Source organism: Ranitomeya variabilis, chromosome 2, assembly GCF_051348905.1.
Source record: "Ranitomeya variabilis isolate aRanVar5 chromosome 2, aRanVar5.hap1, whole genome shotgun sequence".
Lineage (NCBI taxonomy): Eukaryota > Metazoa > Chordata > Amphibia > Anura > Dendrobatidae > Ranitomeya > Ranitomeya variabilis.
Window position 1 is genome coordinate 469,169,441 of NC_135233.1, and position 23,208 is coordinate 469,192,648.

The 23,208-nt window shown below is 44.2% G+C and overlaps 2 protein-coding genes across 5 annotated transcripts in view; one reads left to right on the top strand and one right to left on the bottom strand.

The window, feature by feature from the left end:
* Positions 1-9,746, bottom strand: part of LOC143806785 (solute carrier family 22 member 6-A-like) — a 56,513-nt gene extending 46,767 nt beyond the window's left edge. The window contains exons 1-3 of the mRNA XM_077287694.1: positions 9,246-9,746; positions 4,000-4,103; positions 2,200-2,354 (exon numbers count right to left, since the gene is read on the bottom strand). Of these exons, the coding sequence (XP_077143809.1) occupies positions 2,200-2,354; positions 4,000-4,103; positions 9,246-9,611 (625 nt within the window). The 5' untranslated portion in view covers positions 9,612-9,746. The remainder of the gene's footprint in view (positions 1-2,199; positions 2,355-3,999; positions 4,104-9,245) is intronic.
* A 5,474-nt stretch (positions 9,747-15,220) lies between these two features.
* POLA2 (DNA polymerase alpha 2, accessory subunit) overlaps positions 15,221-23,208 on the top strand; it is a 60,336-nt gene continuing 52,348 nt past the window's right edge. The window contains exons 1-5 of one of the 4 annotated variants that reach the window (XM_077287696.1): positions 15,221-15,557; positions 16,916-17,031; positions 18,259-18,380; positions 20,922-21,007; positions 22,402-22,459. In XM_077287696.1, the coding sequence (XP_077143811.1) occupies positions 16,944-17,031; positions 18,259-18,380; positions 20,922-21,007; positions 22,402-22,459 (354 nt within the window). In that variant the 5' untranslated portion in view covers positions 15,221-15,557; positions 16,916-16,943. Of the gene's footprint in view, positions 15,638-16,915; positions 17,032-18,258; positions 18,381-20,921; positions 21,008-22,401; positions 22,460-23,208 lie in introns of all 4 variants that reach the window. The other 3 variants (XM_077287695.1, XM_077287698.1, XM_077287697.1) reach the window with 3 other exon arrangements.

Below are 23,208 nucleotides of genomic sequence, written 5' to 3' on the forward strand. Positions count from 1 at the left end.
CGGCTCTGCGTTATAAACTTCTGTGAAGCACCTGGGGGTTTTAAGTGCTCACTATGCATCTAGATAAGTTCCTTGGGGGTCTAGTTTCCAAAATGGGGTCACTTGTAGGGGAGCTCCAATGTTTAGGCACACAGGGGCTCTCCAAACGCGACATGGTGTCCGCTAACGATTGGAGCTAATTTTCCATTCAAAAAGTAAAATGGCGCTCCTTCCCTTCCGAGCCTTACCATGTGCCCAAACAGTGGTTTACCCCCACATGTGAGGTATCGGTGTACTCAGGAGAAATTGTCCAACAAATTTTAGGATCCATTTTATCCTGTTGCCCATGTGAAAATGAAAAAATTGAGGCTAAAAGAAATTTTGTGTGAAAAAAAAGTACTTTTTCATTTTTACGGATCAATTTGTGAAGCACCTGAGGGTTTAAAGTGCTCACTATGCTTCTAGATAAGTTCCTTGGGGGGTCTAGTTTCCAAAATGGGGTCACTTGTGGGGGAGCTCCAATGTTTAGGCACACAGGGGCTCTCCAAACGTGACATGGTGTCCGCTAGCGATGGAGATAATTTTTCATTCAAAAAGTCAAATGGCGCTCCTTCCCTTCCGAGCCTTACCATGTGCCCAAACAATGGTTTATCCCCACATGTGAGGTATCGGTGTACTCAGGAGAAATTGTCCAACAAATTTTAGGATCCATTTTATCCTGTTGCCCATGTGAAAATGAAAAAATTGAGGCTAAAATAATTTTTTTGTGAAAAAAAAGTACTTTTTCATTTTTACGGATCAATTTGTGAAGCACCTTGGGTTTTAAAGTGCTCACTATGCTTCTAGATAAGTTCCTTGGGGGGTCTAGTTTCCAAAATGGGGTCACTTGTGGGGGAGCTACAATGTTTAGGTACATGGGGGCTCTCCAAACGCGACATGGTGTCCGCTAAAGATTGGAGCCAATTTTTCATTCAAAAAGTCAAATGGCGCTCCTTTCCTTCCGAGCCCTGCCGTGCGCCCAAACAGTGGTTTACCCCCACATATGAGGTATCAGCGTACTCAGGACAAATTGGACAACATCGTTCGTGGTCCAGTTTCTCCTTTTACCCTTGGGAAAATAAAAAAATTGTTGCTAAAAGATCATTTTTGTGACTAAAAAGTTAAATGTTCATTTTTTACTTCCATGTTGCTTCTGCTGCTGTGAAACACCTGAAGGGTTAATAAACTTCGTGAATGTGGTTTTGAGCACCTTGAGGGGTGCAGTTTTTAGAATGGTGTCACTTTTGGGTATTTTCAGCCATATAGAACCCTCAAAAAGACTTCAAATGTGAGGTCGTCCATAAAAAAAATGGTTTTGTAAATTTTGTTGTAAAAATGAGAAATCACTGGTCAAATTTTAACCCTTATAACTTCCTAGCAAAAAAATAAATTGTTTCCAAAATTGTGCTGATGTAAAGTAGACATGTGGGAAATGTTATTTATTAACTATTTTGTGTCACATAACTCTCTGGTTTAACAGAATAAAAATTCAAAATGTGAAAATTGCTAAATTTTCAAAATTTTCGCCAAATTTCCGTTTTTTTCACAAATAATCTCAGAAATTATCGACCTAAATTTAACACTAACATGATGCCCAATATGTCACGAAAAAACAATCTCAGAATCGCTAGGATCCGTTGAAGCGTTCCTGAGTTATTACCTCATAAAGGGACACTGGTCAGAATTGCAAAAAACGGCCAGGTCATTAAGGCCAAAATAGGCTGGGTCATGAAGGGGTTAAATGAAAAAGTAGAAAAATGGCATACATTTTTAGAGTTTTTTATGGCATTCTGAAAGGAGCTTTTAAGGAGTTTTCAAGAGTTACAGTCTGGTGCACAACATATGGATAGGTGTAGTGTAGGTTTGGAAACTCAGGAAAACCCATTTAAAGAGATGTAGTTGGAGAACTAATGTATATAAAAAAAATTAAAAATCCTGCCATTTGCTCTAAAGTTTAAGAAACCATTCAGTGGATAGAGACCTTTACAGGAATTTTCTCATAATCATAAATGGGTGAAGTTGCAAAAGTGCCAGCAGGAAGCCGCTAGGCAGGGGAGCAGTGCGCTCCTGAAGAAAGGAGCCTGAGATTAACCCTTTAATTTTTAATAAACTAATATTATATGTAAGATTGTTAACTTTCAAAGCAATCATTTGAGATTACAGGGAGAGTTGTCCACATACACAAAGAGATGGTGTTGAGAACAATCCCAGAGAAAGCCATCCCACACAAGTACCGGAAGACGCAGTACGTCACAAAGCTGGGAAGGAAGGCAGCACACGTGCCCGATATAGCCATGGTCAGGCAAGAACTACTCAGAATGGCTTTTCGTCCAAACCTAATAAATACAAAATCAAAATGTATTATTTATTGAATATAACAATAGGACAACCCATCTGTCTCCACTTTTTTTCATCAATCTTTTCCTAAACTACCGTACTTATACATTATACAGGACAACATTCACTAGATACATTGCTAAGCTATTAATACCTGTGGTCTCCACAGAATCATATTGCACCCCCAAAAGTCTCACAGTCATCAGGGCAGGCAATGGGGCAACAGAAGGAGCCTTCTCCCTCTGTCAAACACCTTAGGCTACTTTCACACTAGCGTTTTTTTTAATCCGTTGCAATCCGTCGTTTTGGGCAAAAAATGGATTCTGCAAATGTGCCCGCAGGATGCGTTTTATGCCCATAGACTTGTATTAGCGACGGATCGCCACACATCCGTCCGTGCAACGGATCCGTCGTGTTTTGGCGGACCGTCGGCACGAAAAAACGTTCAAGTAAATGTTTTTTTGTCCGTCGCGTCCGCCATTTTCTACTGCGCATGCGCGGCCGAAACTCCACCCCCTCCTCCCCGGACTTTAGAATGGACAGCGGATGCGTTGAAAAACTGCATTCGTTACCCACGTCGTGCTCAAATTTCACAACGTGCGTCGGTACGTTGGCCCGACGCATAGAGATGGACCCGTACCGACGCAAGTGTGAAAGTAGCCTTAGATGCTGCAATCACTATGCAACAACTGAGGGGCTGAACTTCAACGCTGTGAGAGGCTAAACCTAGTTAAAGCCCTTTCTGACGTTGTTTTCTGGGTTTTTTTCATACAAGAAAAACAGTTTTTTTCACCAGTGCTATGCAGTGTTTTGTCAGATCTGATTTTTTTTACCCATTTTTGATCCATGTGTCCATTTTTACCATTAGTATTTCATTCATTTTTATTGTTGTGGACCAAATCGAGACGTAGGAGGGCTTGGTCTGGAGGGTCCTTGTGAGTAGGGCCATGTGGGTTATTGAGCCGTTATCAGCACGGAATCAATAAATCCAAAACAAAGAAAAAATGGCGTCTCCGATAAAATATATGCAGCTTTATTACACTTCCATTAATATGAGGTCACAATAGGACAGCGTTCTGGTGTTAACGCGTTTCGACTCAAACAGTTTTCATCATAACGTCTCCCTTGTGTCGAAAAGCGTTAACACCAGAGCCCTGTCCTATTATGGCTTCTTTTTAATGGAAGTGCAATAAAGCTGCACATATTTTATCTGAGATGACTGTTTTTTCTTTGGATTGGATTTACCTGCCCTAGCCAAGGGGCTCGCTGAATCCCTGAACTTCATGCGTTGGTGGAGACCCTACAACGGTGAGCTGACTTATCTTTCTGCTTTACAGAATCAAGAAAATCAGTAGCGTATCTGCCTCGTTTGAACATACCTTAACGTCATAGATTATTTCTTTAAGGGCGCAATCAGACGGCCATATAACACGGACGATAATCTGCTCGGACTGGCCGGCGGCTATCCTGACCCGAGCGTGACAGCCTGTATTTCTATGCAGCTGCCTCGCTTGGGTCAGGAGAGCTTCCGGCCTGTCCATGCAAAGCAATGCAACTTTTGTCCATGTTATATGGCCGTCTGACTGCGCCCTACATGTGTGCCCGCCATCTGAACCACCATAAACACATATTATGTAAGATTACCTGTCAGACAAACTCCCGAGCATGAAAGCTCCAGCCAACACCCCGGCCATGTAAATTGATTGAGCTATTTGCCTCATTTTTCGATGATTACAGACTAAGTCCCACTGCACGGAGGGGGGGGGGGGGAGAGAGAGAAAAAAACTGTAAGTCATATCACACAAAGCAACAGAACATTATTGAATTCTTAAAAAGAGACGTCACCCCAAAGAACAAAATTACGGAAGCCATGGATGTGTTAGGCCGGCGTCACACTTGGCGTAAGACAATACGCCACGTATTATACGTCCGTACTACGGCCGTAATACGGAGAAATGTTCCCAAAATAGTGATCCGTAGTCAGGGTGTGTCAGCGTATTTTGCGCATGGCATCCTCCGTATGTAATCCGTATGGCATCCGTACTGCGAGATTTTCGCGCAGGCTTGCAAAACCGACATCTAATGGATTTATGTGCTCAAATGTTCGGGAAAACATATATACAGTATATATATATATATATATATATATATGTCATTGTGACACATATATATATATTCTGTATTTAGATTTCAATCAGCGCGATATCTGTGAACAGCCGGTAATTCAATTGCCGGCTTTTCATTTCTCCTGCACAAACCCGACAGGATATGAGACATGGTTTACATACAGTAAACCATCTCATATCCCCCTTTTTTTTGCATATTCCACATTACTAATGTTAGTAGTGTGTATGTGCAAAATTTCAGCGCTGTAGCTGCTAAAATAAAGGGTTAAATGGCGGAAAAAATTGGCGTGGGCTCCCGCGCAATTTTCTCCGCCAGAGTGGTAAAGCCAGTGACTGAGGGCAGATATTAATAGCCAGGAGAGGGTCCATGGATATTGGCCCCCCCTGGCTAAAAACATCTGCCCCCAGCCACCCCAGAAAAGGCACATCTGGAAGATGCGCCTATTCTGGCACTTGGCCACTCTCTTCCCACTCCCTGTAGCGGTGGGATATGGGGTAATGAAGGGTTAATGCCACCTTGCTATTGGAAGGTGACATTAAGCCAGATTAATGATGGAGAGGCGTCAATTATGACACCTATCCATTATTAATCCAATTGTAGGAAAGGGTTAAAAAACACACACACACATGATTGAAAAGTATTTTAATGAAATAAACACAGCGGTTGTTGTAATAATTTATTGTTCTCTCAAATCCATTTGCAGTCCCTCGCTTGGCAACATAATAAACGCACAAGATACATACCTTCTGATGTACTGTCAGGTCCAACGATGTAATCCATCTGAAGGGGTTAACTAATATTACAGGCAGGAGCCCTGCTATAATGCAGCTGTGCTCCGTGCTTGTAATTCCCCTGCGAATGAATGAAATGTAGGTCATTGACCTACATTTCATTCATTCGCGGTGAGGCGCCCCCTGGTGGATGTTCTCATGAACTGCAGCCTGGGAACTTTTTCCCACGCTCCAGGTCATATGAGGACATCCACCAGGGGGCGCATCACCGCGACTGAAGGAAATGTAGGTCAATGACCTACATTTCATTCATTCGCCGGGGATTACAGGCACGGAGCACAGCTGCATTAGCAGGGCTCCTGCCTGTAATATTAGTTAACCCCTTCAGATGGATTACATCGTTGGACCTGACAGTACATCAGAAGGTATGTATCTTGTGCGTTTATTATGTTGCCAAGCGAGGGACTGCAAATGGATTTGAGAGAGCAATAAATTATTACAACAACCGCTGTGTTTATTTCATTAAAATACTTTTCAATCATGTGTGTGTGTGTTTTTTAACCCTTTCCTACAATTGGATTAATAATGGATAGGTGTCATAATTGACGCCTCTCCATCATTAATCTGGCTTAATGTCACCTTCCAATAGCAAGGTGGCATTAACCCTTCATTACCCCATAGCCCACCGCTACAGGGAGTGGGAAGAGAGTGGCCAAGTGCCAGAATAGGCGCATCTTCCAGATGTGCCTTTTCTGGGGTGGCTGGGGGCAGATGTTTTTAGCCACGGGGGGGCCAATAACCATGGACCCTCTCCTGGCTATTAATATCTGCCCTCAGTCACTGGCTTTACCGCTCTGGCGGAGAAAATTGCGCGGGAGCCCACGCCAATTTTTTCCGCCATTTAACCCTTTATTTTAGCAGCTACAGCGCTGAAATTTTGCACATACACACTACTAACATTAGTAGTGTGGAATATGCAAAAAAAAGGGGGATATGAGATGGTTTACTGTATGTAAACCATGTCTCATATCCTGTCGGGTTTGTGCAGGAGAAATGAAAAGCCGGCAATTGAATTACCGACTTTTCACTAACACCGCTGCGTATTTCTCACAAGTCACACTGCTGGTCCGTGTGGAATCCGTATTTTTCTCGCCCCCATAGACTTTCATTGGCGATTTTTTTGCGCAGTACGCTGACAAACGCAGCATGCTGCGATTTTGTACGGCCGTAGAAAGCCGTATAATACTGAACCGTAATATACGGCTAATAGGAGCAGCCCCATTGAGAATAATTGTGCCGTATGTTATGCGAGTTTTACGGACGTAGTTTCTGCGCTCTTACGTCCGTAAAACTCGCCAGTGTGACGCCGGCCTTAAAAATAATGAAATCAAGCATACTTAGCTTGTGTCAGCCGTGCCGACATGGGGGAACATAGGGCGAGGATTGCAGTCAGGTCTGAAATTGGCTATACACATGTGATAGCGGTTGGTCGGAAGCTAGCCCTCCTAATTTGCTCCCAAACTTTCAGCATGATTGAGAGTCCGGATCAATAGGACTGGATTTTCATTTTCAAAAGAAAATACAGTGCATACAAAAGAAATATTTACATGGTCGACATTACCCAGTCGGCGCGTTTCGACTGCACTAGGCAGTCTTACTCATGAAAAAAAAAAGTGTGCAGAAATCAGGGCTCATAATCTGACAGACTCATGCATTCATCTGATTTCAAGGGCTTGTCCCACGAACAAAGCACATTTTAATTAATAGATCTTGGAATAATAATTGGATGTTTAAAAAAAAGTTCCTGTACTATGATAATTTTATAAATGTGCCCTTTCATATCTCACTTATGATAAGAGAGACAAAACAGCAGGAGCTTGCAACTGCTTCTTTCTGATTAAATCCCATTACCCATAAAGAAATATCTATGGGAAAAAGGAGGCATAGGCACTAAAATAACATAAAAATCAATTTTAATAGAAAATATAATAAAACAAACATCATGAGTATACAGCAGGAAATGTTCTCCTAAAAACAATATACGCTGAGAACAGCCACTAGGCAAGACAAAAAATATATGTAGTAACGTGACACCTGAGTCCACAATTATTGAATGCACTTAGAATCATAATAATACTGCAGTGAGATCTATATACAAAACAGAGAAATGCCTGTATAGCACAAAATGATCTGTATAAGATCTATATACAAAACAGTTGAATGCTTGTATAGCACCAAATGAAGGCCCCTAGATATTATGTGAACCACAAACTGGAGAAAATGCTAAAGCCCTAGACTCTATATCTATGGACAACATGCTCTTACAAAAAAAAAAAATTGGAAACTAATTTCCTATGTGTAAAAGCGGAAAACTACCGCAATGAATCTGCATGATGATACCATATCTTAGAATCTTAGAATCCCTGGAGTAGATCCCTCCACATTTGGCTTAGCCCTTGGAGTCATTGTTGTTCACTCTATATGGTATCATCATGCAGATTCATTGCGGTAGTTTTCCGCTTTTACACATAGGAAATTAGTTTCCAAATTTTTTTTTTTTTTTTTTAAGAGCATGTTGTCCATAGATATAGAGTCTAGGGCTTTAGCATTTTCTCCAGTTTGTGGTTCACATAATATCTAGGGGCCTTCATTTGGTGCTATACAAGCATTCAACTGTTTTGTATATAGATCTTATACAGATCATTTTGTGCTATACAGGCATTTCTCTGTTTTGTATATAGATCTCACTGCAGTATTATTATGATTCTAAGTGCATTCAATAATTGTGGACTCAGGTGTCACGTTACTACATATATTTTTTGTCTTGCCTAGTGGCTGTTCTCAGCGTATATTGTTTTTAGGAGAACATTTCCTGCTGTATACTCATGATGTTTGTTTTATTATATTTTCTATTAAAATTGATTTTTATGTTATTTTAGTGCCTATGCCTCCTTTTTCCCATAGATATTTCTTTATGGGTAATGGGATTTAATATGTACCTTTTGAGGTGTGCACAACATTATTTAAAGACAAATGATAATATGCTTCTTTCTGATGTAACACATTTCCCTGCCTGTTTTATCACAGCAGCTAGTGTTTCTGCTGCGTCACCAATGCTGTGAGCTCATCATAAATCAAGTGAATGATATATAAGCTTAGAGGCTGATAAAGCTTCTATGTCAATGACTTGATTAATGATGAGCTCAAAGGCTGGAGACGTGACAGAAACACTCACTCCTGTGACAAAACAGGCAGGGAAATGTGTTACCTAATAAAATAGCAGCTTCAAGCCATTGTTGTTTCGTCTGTGTATTTACTTACTGTAAGTTACTTAAGCTATCTTCTCTGGCCAGAAGCTGTGGTATGTGAAGACCATGAACTGGAGCAGCTCTACATGGTCAGACACAGCCATTACAAAGTACACAGCAGGAACACATTTATAAGATTTTCTCAGCACAGGAACATTTTTAACATATCCAATTGAGGAACTTATTATTATTCCAAGATCTATTAATTTAAAAATGTACTTTGTGTGACAGCTCATTTATGAAATGTAACACTACATTTCACCTGCAAAAGAAATGACTGTGAGGCTTCCCCCACCAACTAGATGATTTTTGGAGGGGAAAACTTTACCAGTCATAAATTTTCCCTACAGGCTGTAGCACCCTTTGATGAGACAAGCCTTTAAGTATTCAATGAGGTTTAAGGGCAGCCTGTGTTTTATTAGCAATACTCCTGGAAAGAGAATATATTCTAACAAAATATCCATAGGTCTAGTAATACATTTACAGTAGGATCCTGAAAATCTTTTTACTCCCGCTTTCAATCTATGTTTTATATCAAACGCCGCAGAATTAAACATGCATATCTGCAATTGCACAGCCGGGCTCGGATTTATGTTGCTGTTAGTCGGACAACGTCAATAGGATGACATGATCTCTTTAAAGGGATTTTTCACAAAAATGCATTGAATGAGCATGAAGTGAATACTGGTATCATAAAAGATGGCTAAACAGAATTTGCACGTACCTCAGTGACGATGGTGGAGGAGAAGGCACTCCGATCATAAACCCAACCATCTTTACAAGGTTCAGTTTCCTTCCTGAAAGTACCATTTTTCCAATAAAGATGCTCAGAATTCGTGAAACGCATGCACCTCTTGGTATTTTGATCCTCATCCTGCGGTATGAATGCACCCAAGTTACTTTGGTTAGAATTAATTGTAGAATTATCCACACCCGGTATCCAACAGCGGTGCACCGGTATCGCAGCAGTAAAATTTTGAAGAAAGCTATGAGAGGCCATAAAAGTCATTGGGATCAAAAGCATTGCAGTGTTGATCACCTGAAATCTTCCTAGCCCCCCAACAATTTCTAGGATGTCATTAAACCCCATTATAATTCACTTTCTAGTTTCTGCCCACCCCCTGTGGATAGTAAAGAAGACAAATAAAATTGGAATTTGCCAGTCCAATAGTGGATTTCTAGCTCTACCTCCGAGGGGTCAAATTGTATTAAGATTACTGCCCAGACTGTCTTGTCTTGACACTGTGTAAGACACGGCTCGTATTCTCTATGTCATAGATATGGACCAGAATATAAGTGAAGAGGGAGGAGAACCGCTCATGTGTATAATGGCCAATAGTCATTCCTCAAGTTGCAATGTTATTTCTGGAAAAGTTAATTTTTGGCTAGTTAAAACAGATTGATTACAGATATGGATGAAAGGCCATCAGTTACAATCAGCTACCGAGCATCAGCAATAATTTATACAGTTAAAGAGCTACTGTATGCTAGTGAAGAACGGATATATCACTAGCTGTATTCATTGCTGACTTTGTAGTGATGATTCTATCATGGGCCGATTATGCTAATCGCACTCGTTCGAACTCTGCCTGACTGAGATCCAATTCTTTCGCATGTGAGAATCGCATCATAACTGTGGAGAAGATGGAAAACTTAATTTCTCCATCTTCTCCATTGCGTGAGTCCGCAGATAACGTCACATTGCAGCCCGACGTTTCACACGCACCCATAGTCTTGTATTGGTGTGCGTGATCCCAATTCCAGAGCCACTCGCAGCATGCTGTGACTTTAATAAGCAGATCTGCACTGCCTCATAGTATAACACTCTTCCGACTGCTGTCCGATAAAACATCAGAGAGCACCCGGCTGTTTTGAACACTTGTGTGAACGAGCCCTTAAAAACAAAATCCAGTTATCGTACTTTCTTTTTTAAATAATATTTCTAGTAACATTTTTCAGATTACAAAAAGGCATAAGCATATAAAAAAACCCCAAAGGAAATAGATCAATAAAATGGCTGATTCGACTAAAGAGAAACCGTTCTATACAGTGGCATGTGAAAGTTTGGGCACCCCTGGTCAAAATTACTGTTATTGTGAACAGTTAAGCAAGTTGAAGATGAAATGATCTCTAAAAGGCCTAATGTTAAAGATGGCACATTTCCTCTGTATTTTAGGCAATATAGTTATTTTTACATTTTTTTTTTAATTACAAAAAGGAAAATGAGTCGATGCAAAAGTTTGGGCACCCTGCATGGTTAGTAGCCACTTTTGCAAGTATCACATCTTGTAAACGCTTTTTGCAGCCAATCAAGAGTCTTTCAATTTGTGTTTGAGTGATTTTCATCCATTCTTCCAGTTCTGTGAGATTCCTGGATCGTCTTGCATCTTCTGCTATTTTGAGGTCTAGACAGATTTTCAATGATGTTCAGATCTGGGGACTGTGAGGGCCATTGTAAAACCTTCAGCTTGCTTCTTTTGGGGTAGACTATTGTGGATTTTGACATGTGTTTAGGATCATTATCCATTTGTAGAAGAATTCAGCTTTTCAATTTCAGCTTTTTTACAGATGGTGTAATGTTTACATCAAGAATTTATTGAATTTTAATCCATTCTTCCCTCTACCCGTGAAATGTTCCCCGTGCCATTGGCTGCAACACAACCCCTCGTATCAGCCAAACTTGGTGATAGGTTCACTTTAACTTTTCACAATAACAGTCATTTTTGACCAGAGCCGAAAACACAAGTGCGCATGCGCTCGTGGTAGGTCAAAGCATAGTGCACAGGCGCAAGTCGCGATTTCAAGTCATTAAAAGGAGGACGGCAAGCAGCAGCCAGGGGGAGGGATGGAGAGGCCCAAAACCATGCCCAAGTTTTTTGGGGGTATACAGGGGCAGGCATGGGGTTATATAAGCATTCGTGGAATGCACCACAGGTGCTGAATAAGGCGATAGTTTTAGCTGGTACATGACAAAACTCGTGACAGGGTCGCTTTAAGGCCGGCTGCAGATGAGAAACTGTCACAGTTTCATCCAGAAAACTCAGATTAATTTTTTCCAATTTTCATACATTCAAAAATGTACATGATCAAATACGGTTTGGTAGGTTTATAATAGAAATCGGATGCCACTTTGATGTTCCATAGATCCTTTTTTCTTGCACCCATAGACTTGAATGCATGATCTGATACTCAGAAGAAAGTGATGCATGCTGCCATTTTTTTTCTCAAGGAAACTCGGACTGAAAAAACAATTGTTCAGTGTGTGGTCCGATCAAGAATCGTAAAGCACACGTCTGATTTCTATGCTTGTTGACATGAGCCCAAAGGCAGATACTTTTGCGTTGTTGGTAAAACTGGCAACACCATTACCGTGGTACCTGTCATGTCAAAAATCGCTATTTACCTGCAGATAAGGGGTTTATTAATTACATTAATTACGGTATATACACGGAGCATAAACAAACATAAAAACACTAAAATGAAATAATAAATCTAGGTCAAAGCCCCCAAATTATGACACGTAGACCCAGCTGACAACAGATATGTGCAAGAAGTGGTTTGACAACAAATATAAGAAATGAGCTATCAAAATGTAAGAAAAAATTATATTCCTAGGTCTAAGTGCGTGGGTCCAAACGTGTTTTGCCATTAATTCGGCTTCATCAGGGGTCAGGGACATCTATAGACGTTACCTGGTTGAATTGTACGTAAGTTCTATATGTTGGAAGAGCATCTTATTTTGATGGAATAGGGTACTTGTCTTTTACACAAGTATGATTTTCAGGAGCCCAAATGTTGCCAGAGTCTAATCTGTATCTAAATCAATTTACAGTAGCTTTCAGGGTCAATGTTCTATTTTCCACCATCAGTGATTATATGTGTGCATTGGTCCCTAATTCCTAACTTGCCATTACTATGAAAATAAAAGGTCTTTGACAAAGGTAATAATTCAGATATCCTTATTCTACCTCATAGTTTGTAAGCTTGTGAGCAAGGCCCTCACTCCTCTTGGTATCTGTTTAGATCTGTGTTTATTGTTATTCTGTAATGTCTTTATTGTCTGTACAAGTTCCTTCTAAACTGTAAAGCGCTGTGGAATATGTTGGCGCTATATAAATAAAATTATTTTCAATTCTTCTTGGTTCAATCAAAGGAGTAGAAGAAGGAGACTATTTCAGGGGGTTGGAAGCAGTTCGGGTGATAAGGACGTGGCAGCAGGGTTCTGTAGGCATCGGACGACGTGATTGTGGACACATGGTGGTTGGGTCCTCCTGAACGCCACCGTCAATGCCATCTCGGGTTCCTGTGAACTGCCATTTTCCATATACTGCATGATAGTTGTGAAATAACAGTGATCATCTCCAGCACTCCATCTCCAAATATCCGTAATCCCATCACTAAGAACCGTACATACTTCTAGGTTAGGATTTTTTACTTGGGATGTCCTGTTTTTAAAATTGTGGGTTTTTTTGTACCTTTTTAATGGATAATAATAATAATCTTTATTTTTATAAGTATAGCGAAAACATATTCCGCAGCGCTTTACAGTTTGCACACATTATCATCACTGTCCCCGATGGGGCTCACAATCTAAATGCCCTATCAGTATGTCTTTGGAATGGATCAATAAAGCTCTTATTTAGCTTGAAAATTTGGAGGTGGAGAGCTGGAGGAGACATGTCTTTTCATGCGCTTGATTATCCAACAGGGTCACAGTTTCCGTGAGAGCTCAAAGCGTTTTTCATCAGATGATTATTTTTTTTTTTATTAGTGTGATATTGTATTACAGTATAAGGATCGGACGATTGCAGGAGAAAGTCCCCTGTAGGGACTAAAAAAAAAAAAAAATCAATGGGGGGGGGGGGGGTGTTTAAATAATCAAATTTTTAAAAATAGAGAACCAACATCACCATGTGGTCTAGTCATGTCCCCCTAAGAGTCCAATGTATCAAAATATATATAACCCATAAATTAAACGCCCAAAATAAAATGAGAACACTGGACCGGCCAATCTGTAGTCACTAAGAAAGAAAAAAATACAATAAGTTGTCAAAATGTCATCTAGATGAGAAACAAAAACGTATCACTAAAACTCAAGGAACCAAACACGCCGTCACCCAGATCCGACTATGTAAGAAAATATTACAGGACTCAGAATACGGCGACAGCAACGAAAATTCCAACTTTTTAAAATTTAAGAAATTTTTGTTTTCATGGATAAAATATTAAAGTAACTGGACAGGTTCTGTATCGCCGTCATCGGACTGAGCAGGAGGATCGGGGTTCCAGGTCGCTTTTAGCACACGGTGAACAATGGAGGCTTTTTTTTCCCCCCAATTTCACAAAACTTAGGTTTTTTTTCCGTTACATCGTATGATAACATTAATGGTTTTTGTTCACTACTATGACTCATCCAGCAAAAAAGAAAAAAAAACAACAAGTTCTCAGTAGATATGACGGGAAAGAAAGACTATACATGGCTCCTGGGAGGAGTGGTGGAAAAAAGCATAAAAATAAAGATGAAAAAAAACTCCTGGTCACTAACTGGTTAATGCACCGTGACATTACCGGAGCTGCAAACTACCGCCCCAAACCCTGGCACTGCCGGCACAGCACGCAGGAGTCTACTTCCGCCCCTAACCCTGGCATTGCCGGCACGCAGCGTCTACTTCCGCCCCTAACCCTGGCATTGCCGGCACACAGGCATCTACTTCCGCCCCTAGCCCAGGCACTGCCGGCACACAGGAGTCTACTTCCGCCCCTAGCCCAGGCACTGCCGGCACGCAGCATCTACTTCCACCCCTAACCCTGGCATTGCCGGCACACAGGAGTCTACTTCCGCCCCTAACCCAGGCACTGCCGACACGCAGCGTCTACTTCCGCCCCTAACCCAGGCACTGCCGACACGCAGGAGTCTACTTCCGCCCCTAACCCAGGCACTGCCGACACGCAGCGTCTACTTCCACCCCTAACCCTGGCATTGCCAGCACACAGGAGTCTACTTCCGCCCCTAACCCAGGCACTGCCGACACGCAGCGTCTACTTCCACCCCTAACCCTGGCATTGCCGGCACACAGGAGTCTACTTCCGCCCCTCACCCTGGCATTGCCGTCACACAGGAGTCTACTTCCGCCCCTAACCCTGGCATTGCCGGCACGCAGCGTCTACTTCCACCCCTAACCCTGGCATTGCTGGCACACAGGAGTCTACTTCCGCCCCTAACCCAGGCACTGCCGACACGCAGCGTCTACTTCCACCCCTAAACCTGGCATTGCTGGCACACAGGAGTCTACTTCCGCCCCTAACCCAGGCACTGCCGGCACACAGGAGTCTACTTCTGCCCCTAACCCAGGCACTGCCGGCACACAGGAGTCTACTTCTGCCCCTAACCCAGGCATTGCCAGCACACAGGAGTCTACTTCCGCCCCTAACCCAGGCATTGCCGGCACACAGGCGTCTACTTCCGCCCCTAACCCTGGCATTGCCGGCACACAGGCGTCTACTTCTGCCCCTAACCCAGGCATTGCCAGCACACAGGAGTCTACTTCCGCCCCTAACCCTGGCATTGCCGGCACACAGGAGTCTACTTCTGCCCCTAACCCAGGCATTGCCAGCACACAGGAGTCTACTTCCGCCCCTAACCCTGGCATTGCCGGCACACAGGAGTCTACTTCCGCCCCTAACCCTGGCATTGCCGGCACACAGGAGTCTACTTCCGCCCCTAACCCTGGCATTGCCGGCACACAGGAGTCTACTTCCGCCACTACCCGGGCGGCACTGCGCGCTGGCCCCAGTACACACTTCCTGGCTATCGCTGCCTGTCTCACGGCTCCTACCCTGTGTCTTCCCCATATATTACGTCAGATATCTGACCACGCCCATTGGTACTTTAGCAACGCGTCGCTGATTGGTCGCCCGTCAGGACAACGCGTCCTGTTACCGCGCGCGGAGTCAGTACCATGTGTGAGCGCGGGAAATTCTATCCGGTCTGGACTGTGTGAAGATTATTACCGTACTGCTGTGTGTAGGAGCGCAGGTACCGGGAACCTGTTGTCAGAGTGGTGTAGGGAGCGCAGTGCTGAGCCCTTGTGTCCGAATCTCCCCGCAGTGGCCCAGGTGCTGTGCTATGAGGGCTTGGGGAGGGGTGTACATGGGCTGAGACCGCTGTGTGTGGGGGTGTACGTGGGGCTGAGACCGCTGTGTGTGGGGGTGTACGTGGGGCTGCGGCCCTGTGTGTGGGGGTGTACAGGGGGCTCCGGCCCTGTGTGTGGGGGTGTACGTGGGGCTGCGGCCCTTTGTGTGGGGGTGTACAGGGGGCTCCGGCCCTGTGTGTGGGGGTGTACGTGGGGCTGAGACCGCTGTGTGTGTGCCTAGTGCACGTGGGGCTGCGGCCGCTGTGTGGCGGTGTATGTGGGGCTGCGGCCGCTGTGTGGCGGTGTATGTGGGGCTGCGGCCGCTGTGTGGCGGCGTACGTGGGGTTGTGGCGGCTGTACGGCGGTGTACGTGGGGCTGCAACGACTGTGTGGGGGTGTACGTGAGGCTGCGGCCGCTGTGTGTGTGTGTGGGGCTGCGGCCGCTGTGTGGCGGTGTACATGGGGCTGTGTGGCGGTGTACGTGGGGCTGTGTGGCGGTGTACGTGGGGCTGTGTGGCGGTGTACGTGGGGCTGTGTGGCGGTGTACGTGGGGCTGTGTGGCGGTGTACGTGGGGCTGTGTGGCGGTGTACGTAGGGCTGCGGCTGCTGTGTGGGGGTGTACGTGGGGCTGCGGCCGCTGTGTGTGGGGGTGTACGTGGGGCTGCGGCCGCTGTGTGTGGGGGTGTACGTGGGGCTGTGGCCGCTGTGTGTGGGGGTGTACGTGGGGCTGCGGCCGCTGTGTGTGGGGGTGTACGTGGGGCTGCGGCAGCTGTGTGGGGTGTACGTGGGGCTGCGGCCGCTGTGTGGGGTGTACGTGGGGCTGCGGCCGCTGTGTGTGTGTGGGGGTGTACGTGGGGCTGCGGCCGCTGTGTGTGTGGAGGTGTACGTTGGGCTGCAGCCGCTGTGTGGGGGGTGTACGTGGGGCTGCGGCCGCTGTGTGGGGTGTACGTGGGGCTGCGGCCGCTGTGTGTGTGTGGGGGTGTACGTGGGGCTGCAGCCGCTGTGGGGGGTGTACGTGGGGCTGCGGCCGCTGTGTGGGGGGTGTACGTGGGGCTGCAGCCGCTGTTTGTGTGTGTATGTGGGGCTGCGGGCGCTGTGTGGGGGTGTACAGGGGACTACGGATACTGTGTGTGTGGAGGTGTACGTGGGGCTGCGGCCGCTGTTTGTGTGTACGTGGGGCTGCGGGCGCTGTGTGGAGATGTACGTGGGGCTGCGGCCGCTGTGGTGAGGGGGAGATAATCATATCCTTGTGTGCTTTCAGGCCTCTGGTTGCCCGCTGTGCCGGCGTCATGCCCGTGTCCATAGAGAGACTCCGAGAAGAATTGTCCGTCTTCGATTTCAGTGTGAATCTTGAAGATGAAGAACTATCAGAGAAACGTAAGATGATGGCGGTGATACGTCTGAGCCGCGGTGCAGCGGATCTTTGGATATTTTTGTAATATTGTTTCCTATAGGGGGTAATTTTGGTATCTGAAGAGCCCCTGGCTTTGTGTATGGTACCGCCAGAGGGTGTCGAGCACGTCCGTGGGTGTAATGGGGCGATAACTGGCTAGAACAGAGCCACTGGCAATGCTCCTCTGCCTCTGAGCTTTACTTCCCCTCACTGGGTCCGGTGCGGAGTCTCCACCGCTGCTCCCCGGTGTCTGGCTGCAGCACTGTTGACTTATCAGCAGCGCCGAGGAAAGCGGAGCCTGGGAGCAGCAGCGGAGACTCCGCTCCAGACCCAATGAGGAGTTATATATCAGAGCGCAAAACCCATTTAACTCTTTGACGCCCTGGTCATTGTTGGTCTTAATGCCAAATCATCAATATTATCATTATTTTTTTACATTTTTTTTTTTACACAGCGCTTAGTGGCCGCTAAATAAATAAAATCGTCATCCGTGCTGGAAGTTCTATTAGATCTGGAAATGACATGATCACCGCTTGTCTGCCTGGCGTAGCAGAGCCGCTAGGTCCGAGCAGACCCCCGATCAGTTCTGCCAGTGACTTCAGTTGCTGTAGTTGGTTGTTTGGCAAGGAGTTTGTATGTTCTCCCCATGTTTGCGTGGGTTTCCTCCGGGTTCTCTGGTTTCCTCCCACACTACAAAGCCATACTGATAGGGAATGTAGACTGTGAGCCCCACTGGGGACAGTGATGATAATGTGTGTAAAGATCTGTGGAATTACTTCCGCGGTATAAATGAGTAAAATAAATATGCAGACAATTAATGAGCTGCTGGCTCTCCTTGTACTCATTGATAGCTTTCTCATTGTGTACCTTGTGCACAAAGCCTTTATGTGCCCGCAGCACCCACAGATGAGTTGCCGCTGACTTCCAGGCGACCATAACTCTGCCACGTGCCCGCCATATACATTCATTACAGTGAGACTTGTGCCACGTGGTCTGTTGTTGCCTGATGGCCTTTTCTTTCCTAGTGCCAGTTGTCTTCCTGTATTTGTTGCTATAAGCATTTACTTTAAGGCTCCGTTCAGCGTAATGTCATTCTCAACCTGTCACATCCGTGGTTTCCTCGCATTGCAGACTTGGTGGAAAGAAATCCAGCGCTGTCCCGTAAGTCACAGACGACTGTGTAGACAACTCTCCTTTTATTGTCTCTACAGTGGTGGAAATTTGCTCTGTTCATCGGCTCAGTGAGGAAGCGATGGTTGATGAATGGATGGCTTTCTCCACTACCAGGAATTTACCGCTCAGTGTTGCCAATCTCTGTGCTTTGGAGCATGAAGTAAGTGGAGATTTGCACTGGCTGCATTTATTTTTTTTGTTATATATTGTATATTCATTATAGGTATTCTGAAAATGCCCAATGTAGGGCTGGGTAATTAATCAAATTAACTTGTCATTTTACTTCGGCACCAATCTGATTTTGACCAGAAAATTGATGCGATTGGAAGTGACAGCGGAACGTAGAGGAGGCCAGGGAGCAGAACACGTGCTGGTGGCAGCAAAATGACTGTTCAAACCAAGCACAGGTGCTCGGTGCACCCTTGGTGTGGCCAAACAGCTCAATGCACCTTCCCAACCTTAACCTACATGGTTTCCTGCTATCTCCAACCCCACTTCTTTGATTGACAGCTTGGGCTTCATAAAGCCAGAGAAGGGGCGGAAATAGATGGGAAGGTGTGCTTTCATTTTTGGTTAACCCCATGATGCACCAAGTGTCTTTGGTTTGGACAGTCATTATGTGCCAACAGACTCCCTTTAATTTTACCTGTAGCAGGCTTGTCTGTCCAGAAGGATGTAGGTCTGTAGAGTGAGGAGGTGGCAGGATGCCCTTCAGCAATGCGGTGCTGCTTTCTGCTAAAGAGTCCGGGAGGTGGTTCCTCTCGCTCTCCAATAGTCACCATGTGGTACATCATCACATGGCAGCTCCGGTGGCATCCAGGGCACCTACAGTTGGTGAAGCCAGCACGCTTTGCTTCACTGCACACAAGGCAAACCTTACATGGGATGATGTATCCCTGCAAGAGGGGTCAGCCATTGTGACTATTTACAACAGAGGGACCACCTCCCTGACTCTTCAGCAGAAAGCTGCATGCCTTGTGCGCTACATCTAGACTAATCCAAAAATAAAATGCAGGAACCCAAAACTTTATATAGGGGGAAGTTTAGAAACACCATCCCCTGTGCGGTGAACCAGTAATAGCCATTTATATTCTGCAATGAGACACATGCAATAGTGTAGACTGTAGGTGTCTCTCAAAGAGAAATTTAAAAGAAATCGATCAGTCGCTGTAGAAGTTCTCAGTGCAACCTTAGGGCCGTCATACGCTTCATATTTGTTGGCTAAACCCGTCAATTCCAGCAGGACCGTCTGATAATCTCATCTGTATGGGGGCTTCTTCTTAATTCTGAAAGGAATGTTGACTCGCCACCCTTTAATTTCCAAGGGAAATAAGATTAAGAGACTGATGTCCAACATTTGGGCTCGTGCAGATCGCCGTGTTATCTGATCTGATTTTCCTCTTGTCTGTACCTAATTTGTATCGGCTGGGGGTCTCTAATCACTAATTTCATGTCGATTTGAGACTAGCAATTTTCGTTTCCCGTGATGCTGTAAGTCTACAGAGAGCAAAGAACATGCTGGAACTTACGTTGCTCCCATACTTGTATTTACTTGCATCCGATTTCCTTTAATTCCCCTAGAGATGAGCTGATCGATTTGCAGGACTTTGGAACAGTGACCAGACAGGAGGCCCATGAATTTCCTACCTTCCAGCGTCCCAGGTGCGGCTTTTCATTAGGGGGCACAACATCATCTACGAGACCCATTCCAAGGATGATGGCGTTGCACCAACTCTGACAAATCAAATGCTGTGCTAGGGACGACAGAAGATAAGAAATTGTGCAGGCTTCCTGTCTATCCGCCAGGTGCTACTGACCTAGACGCTGGACCGGAGTTCCGTGAACCCAAGCTCAGATCTATATTCCGCCTTTGCAATGAGTTCATTGTGAGATAATGGAATCTGATTCCTCCATTCTATCATTTCCAGTGCCGAGAGGTCTTCTGAACCTTTAACTTACATGTGAGCAAACGTACTTATTAATTTTTGTCTTCTAGTGTTTATTCAGCCCTTATACCCACTTCACACACCGCTGCCTTCATATCATCTTCCTCCTCATGTGTCGACCTCTTATGTAAATCGTATAAAGGTTTTATTTGTGTTTCTGTGTAACTATTACCATTTTGGAATGTTTTAGCTTTTCAATTAACCAATCTATTCCTTGGTATGTTTTCTTTTGGTTACGGATGTTACTTTGCATCACGGCTAGTTACTTTCTTACAAATGTGGCCTCAGATCATATGTCTGGAAGTTAAACCTTGTGATAGCTCTATTAGAATAAAAGTATCCACACGATCCCCCTCCAAAACAGTTTTGCTAGTGGGTATAACACACACTAAACAGCCCTCAAAGTCCATGGATTGTCCACAGTAGACATCTGTTAACCTTTCATTGGGTGGGGGGATCCAGACGTGAGGGTCTTGATGATCACAATATTTTTTCATTTATGCCGTTCCTCCCCCCCCTGCATTGTGGACGACCCTATAGGAATAAAATACTATACGTAAGGCATTGTGTGTACCCAAACTTTTCGATCTTTGCTATAGATTGTAGAGTAACCTAGTGTCACAGCTTTTCACATGGGCCATTTTTGTGGGGCTGGGACACATCCATCTGCGATGGGACGTTGGTAGAATTATTTACTTCCGGGTGCAAAATATTACAATGAAATATTATCATTTTTTTTTTTTTTTGTCTTCTAGGTTCTCAATCGAAAAATTTTGAAGCGTCCCAATACGAGAAAAGAAAAGCATTGTGGCAACAGGGACATTAACAGCATCCAAGAGCTGTATCCTTATTTCTTACTTTTCTAGGTTGTTTTTACTAACATCACTGTAGGCATTCCAACAGAGACCTTTGTGGAACTACAACTCCCAGTTACAGGCCTTCAGAGCATGATGGGAGTTGTACTTTCACAACAGCTAGTGCCCCTTGTGGCTGATCTGTGAATTATAAAACAACTAACATAGAAAAAACTCAGAAAAAATACATACCAAGAGATACAGCCTTCCTAATACCCTGTCTGATGACAAATGCACACTTAGCAGGATGCAGCAGGCCTCCACTGATAATGGCTAGGGGCGGCACGAGTGCAAACTACTTGATAAAAGCAACCACCCCCATCCTCCAAGCATTGCAGGGGTTGGCTGCCTAGTAGAAAAAAAAAAAAAAAATGCACATTGATATGACTCACATAGGACGCCAGTCACACTGATAGGTGTGGTGCACAGTGTCTGGTATGCAACCTATTAATGACGCCCCTTGTATTAACAGGCGGGCTGCCCAGCACTATAATATGCAGCACACGGTGACAGACGCCCCCAAAAAATACCTAACCAACATAAAGAGGCCTGGCCACATCCTGCAAAAAGGATATGATATAGTGCAAAAAAAATGTATGCATATGATAAACACATACACTATATGAGGTATTGGTTTATTATTTTGGCCAAAACAAAGTAAGCCCGCAACCCAACGTCAAGGGTCCTCATAGCATTGCGGGTCCTACCACTAATATCATAAAACAACTAACATAGAAAAAACTCAGAAAAAATACATACCAAGAGATACAGCCTTCCTAATACCCTGTCTGATGACAAATGCACACTTAGCAGGATGCAGCAGGCCTCCACTGATAATGGCTAGGGGCGGCACGAGTGCAAACTACTTGATAAAAGCAACCACCCCCATCCTCCAAGCATTGCAGGGGTTGGCTGCCTAGTAGAAAAAAAAAAAAAATGCACATTGATATGACTCACATAGGACGCCAGTCACACTGATAGGTGTGGTGCACAGTGTCTGGTATGCAACCTATTAATGACGCCCCTTGTATTAACAGGCGGGCTGCCCAGCACTATAATATGCAGCACACGGTGACAGACGCCCCCAAAAAATACCTAACCAACATAAAGAGGCCTGGCCACATCCTGCAAAAAGGATATGATATAGTGCAAAAAAAATGTATGCATATGATAAACACATACACTATATGAGGTATTGGTTTATTATTTTGGCCAAAACAAAGTAAGCCCGCAACCCAACGTAAAGGGTCCTCATAGCATTGCGGGTCCTACCACTAATATCATAAAACAACTAACATAGAAAAAACTCAGAAAAAATACATACCAAGAGATCTGTGAATTACACCATGCTTAACTGTTTGATGGCTTTAACGTATCCAAGTATCGAGGTGGAGACTGAAGAGGAAAATTTACTGGATTCATATACCACGCCTGCAAAAGTGAGTATGAGTAGTCTGTGGTGCACCATTTTAATTTTTTTGAAAAATGTATGTTTGGAAAAGCTTTATGGTATGTACACACGTCATCTTTTTCAGGTTGATTGCGCCTGTAACCTGTCTGAAAAAGCAGTAAAAAATGTGAAAAATAATGAGAATGTGCACAGCAATGTTTAAAATTACTCGCATGTTTTGTCTTTTCTCTTTTTTTTTTTTTTTTAAAAGGCAAATCCCCCTGAGAAAGTGCCCTAAAAAAGTTTAAAAGGTTGATGACGTGCATTTCTTTGTGAAAATGACTCGCTGTTCACATCATCAGCCTTTTGATCGTCTTTTCACCGCTTCAGGTTTCAAAAAAAGACAAATCGGTTAAAATAAGTGATCGGTCAGTTCCGTTCCTTCTTCTTCCATCTTCTAAAACTGGAGCAAACTAAATTAATCAGTTTAAGAGCCCAGTAGATAAACGGGAGACACGTGGCATCTTTTTGTAGTGTTTTAAAATCAGTGCGTTAAAAAAAAAAAAAACTGCAGATGTTTCCTGAAGCGGGCTTTGTTTAAAGCGAACCTGTCAGCTGTTTTGACCGATATAAGATGCGGCCACCGCCTTTCAGGGCTAATCTACAGCATTCTATAATGCTTCTAGTGTTCCTATTAAGGGAATCTGTCTGTAGGATCGAGCCTTCTAAGCAGTTACAATTAGGTTTAACCGCATACCATGTAATAATCAGTTTTCTTTGCATAAATATTATCATATT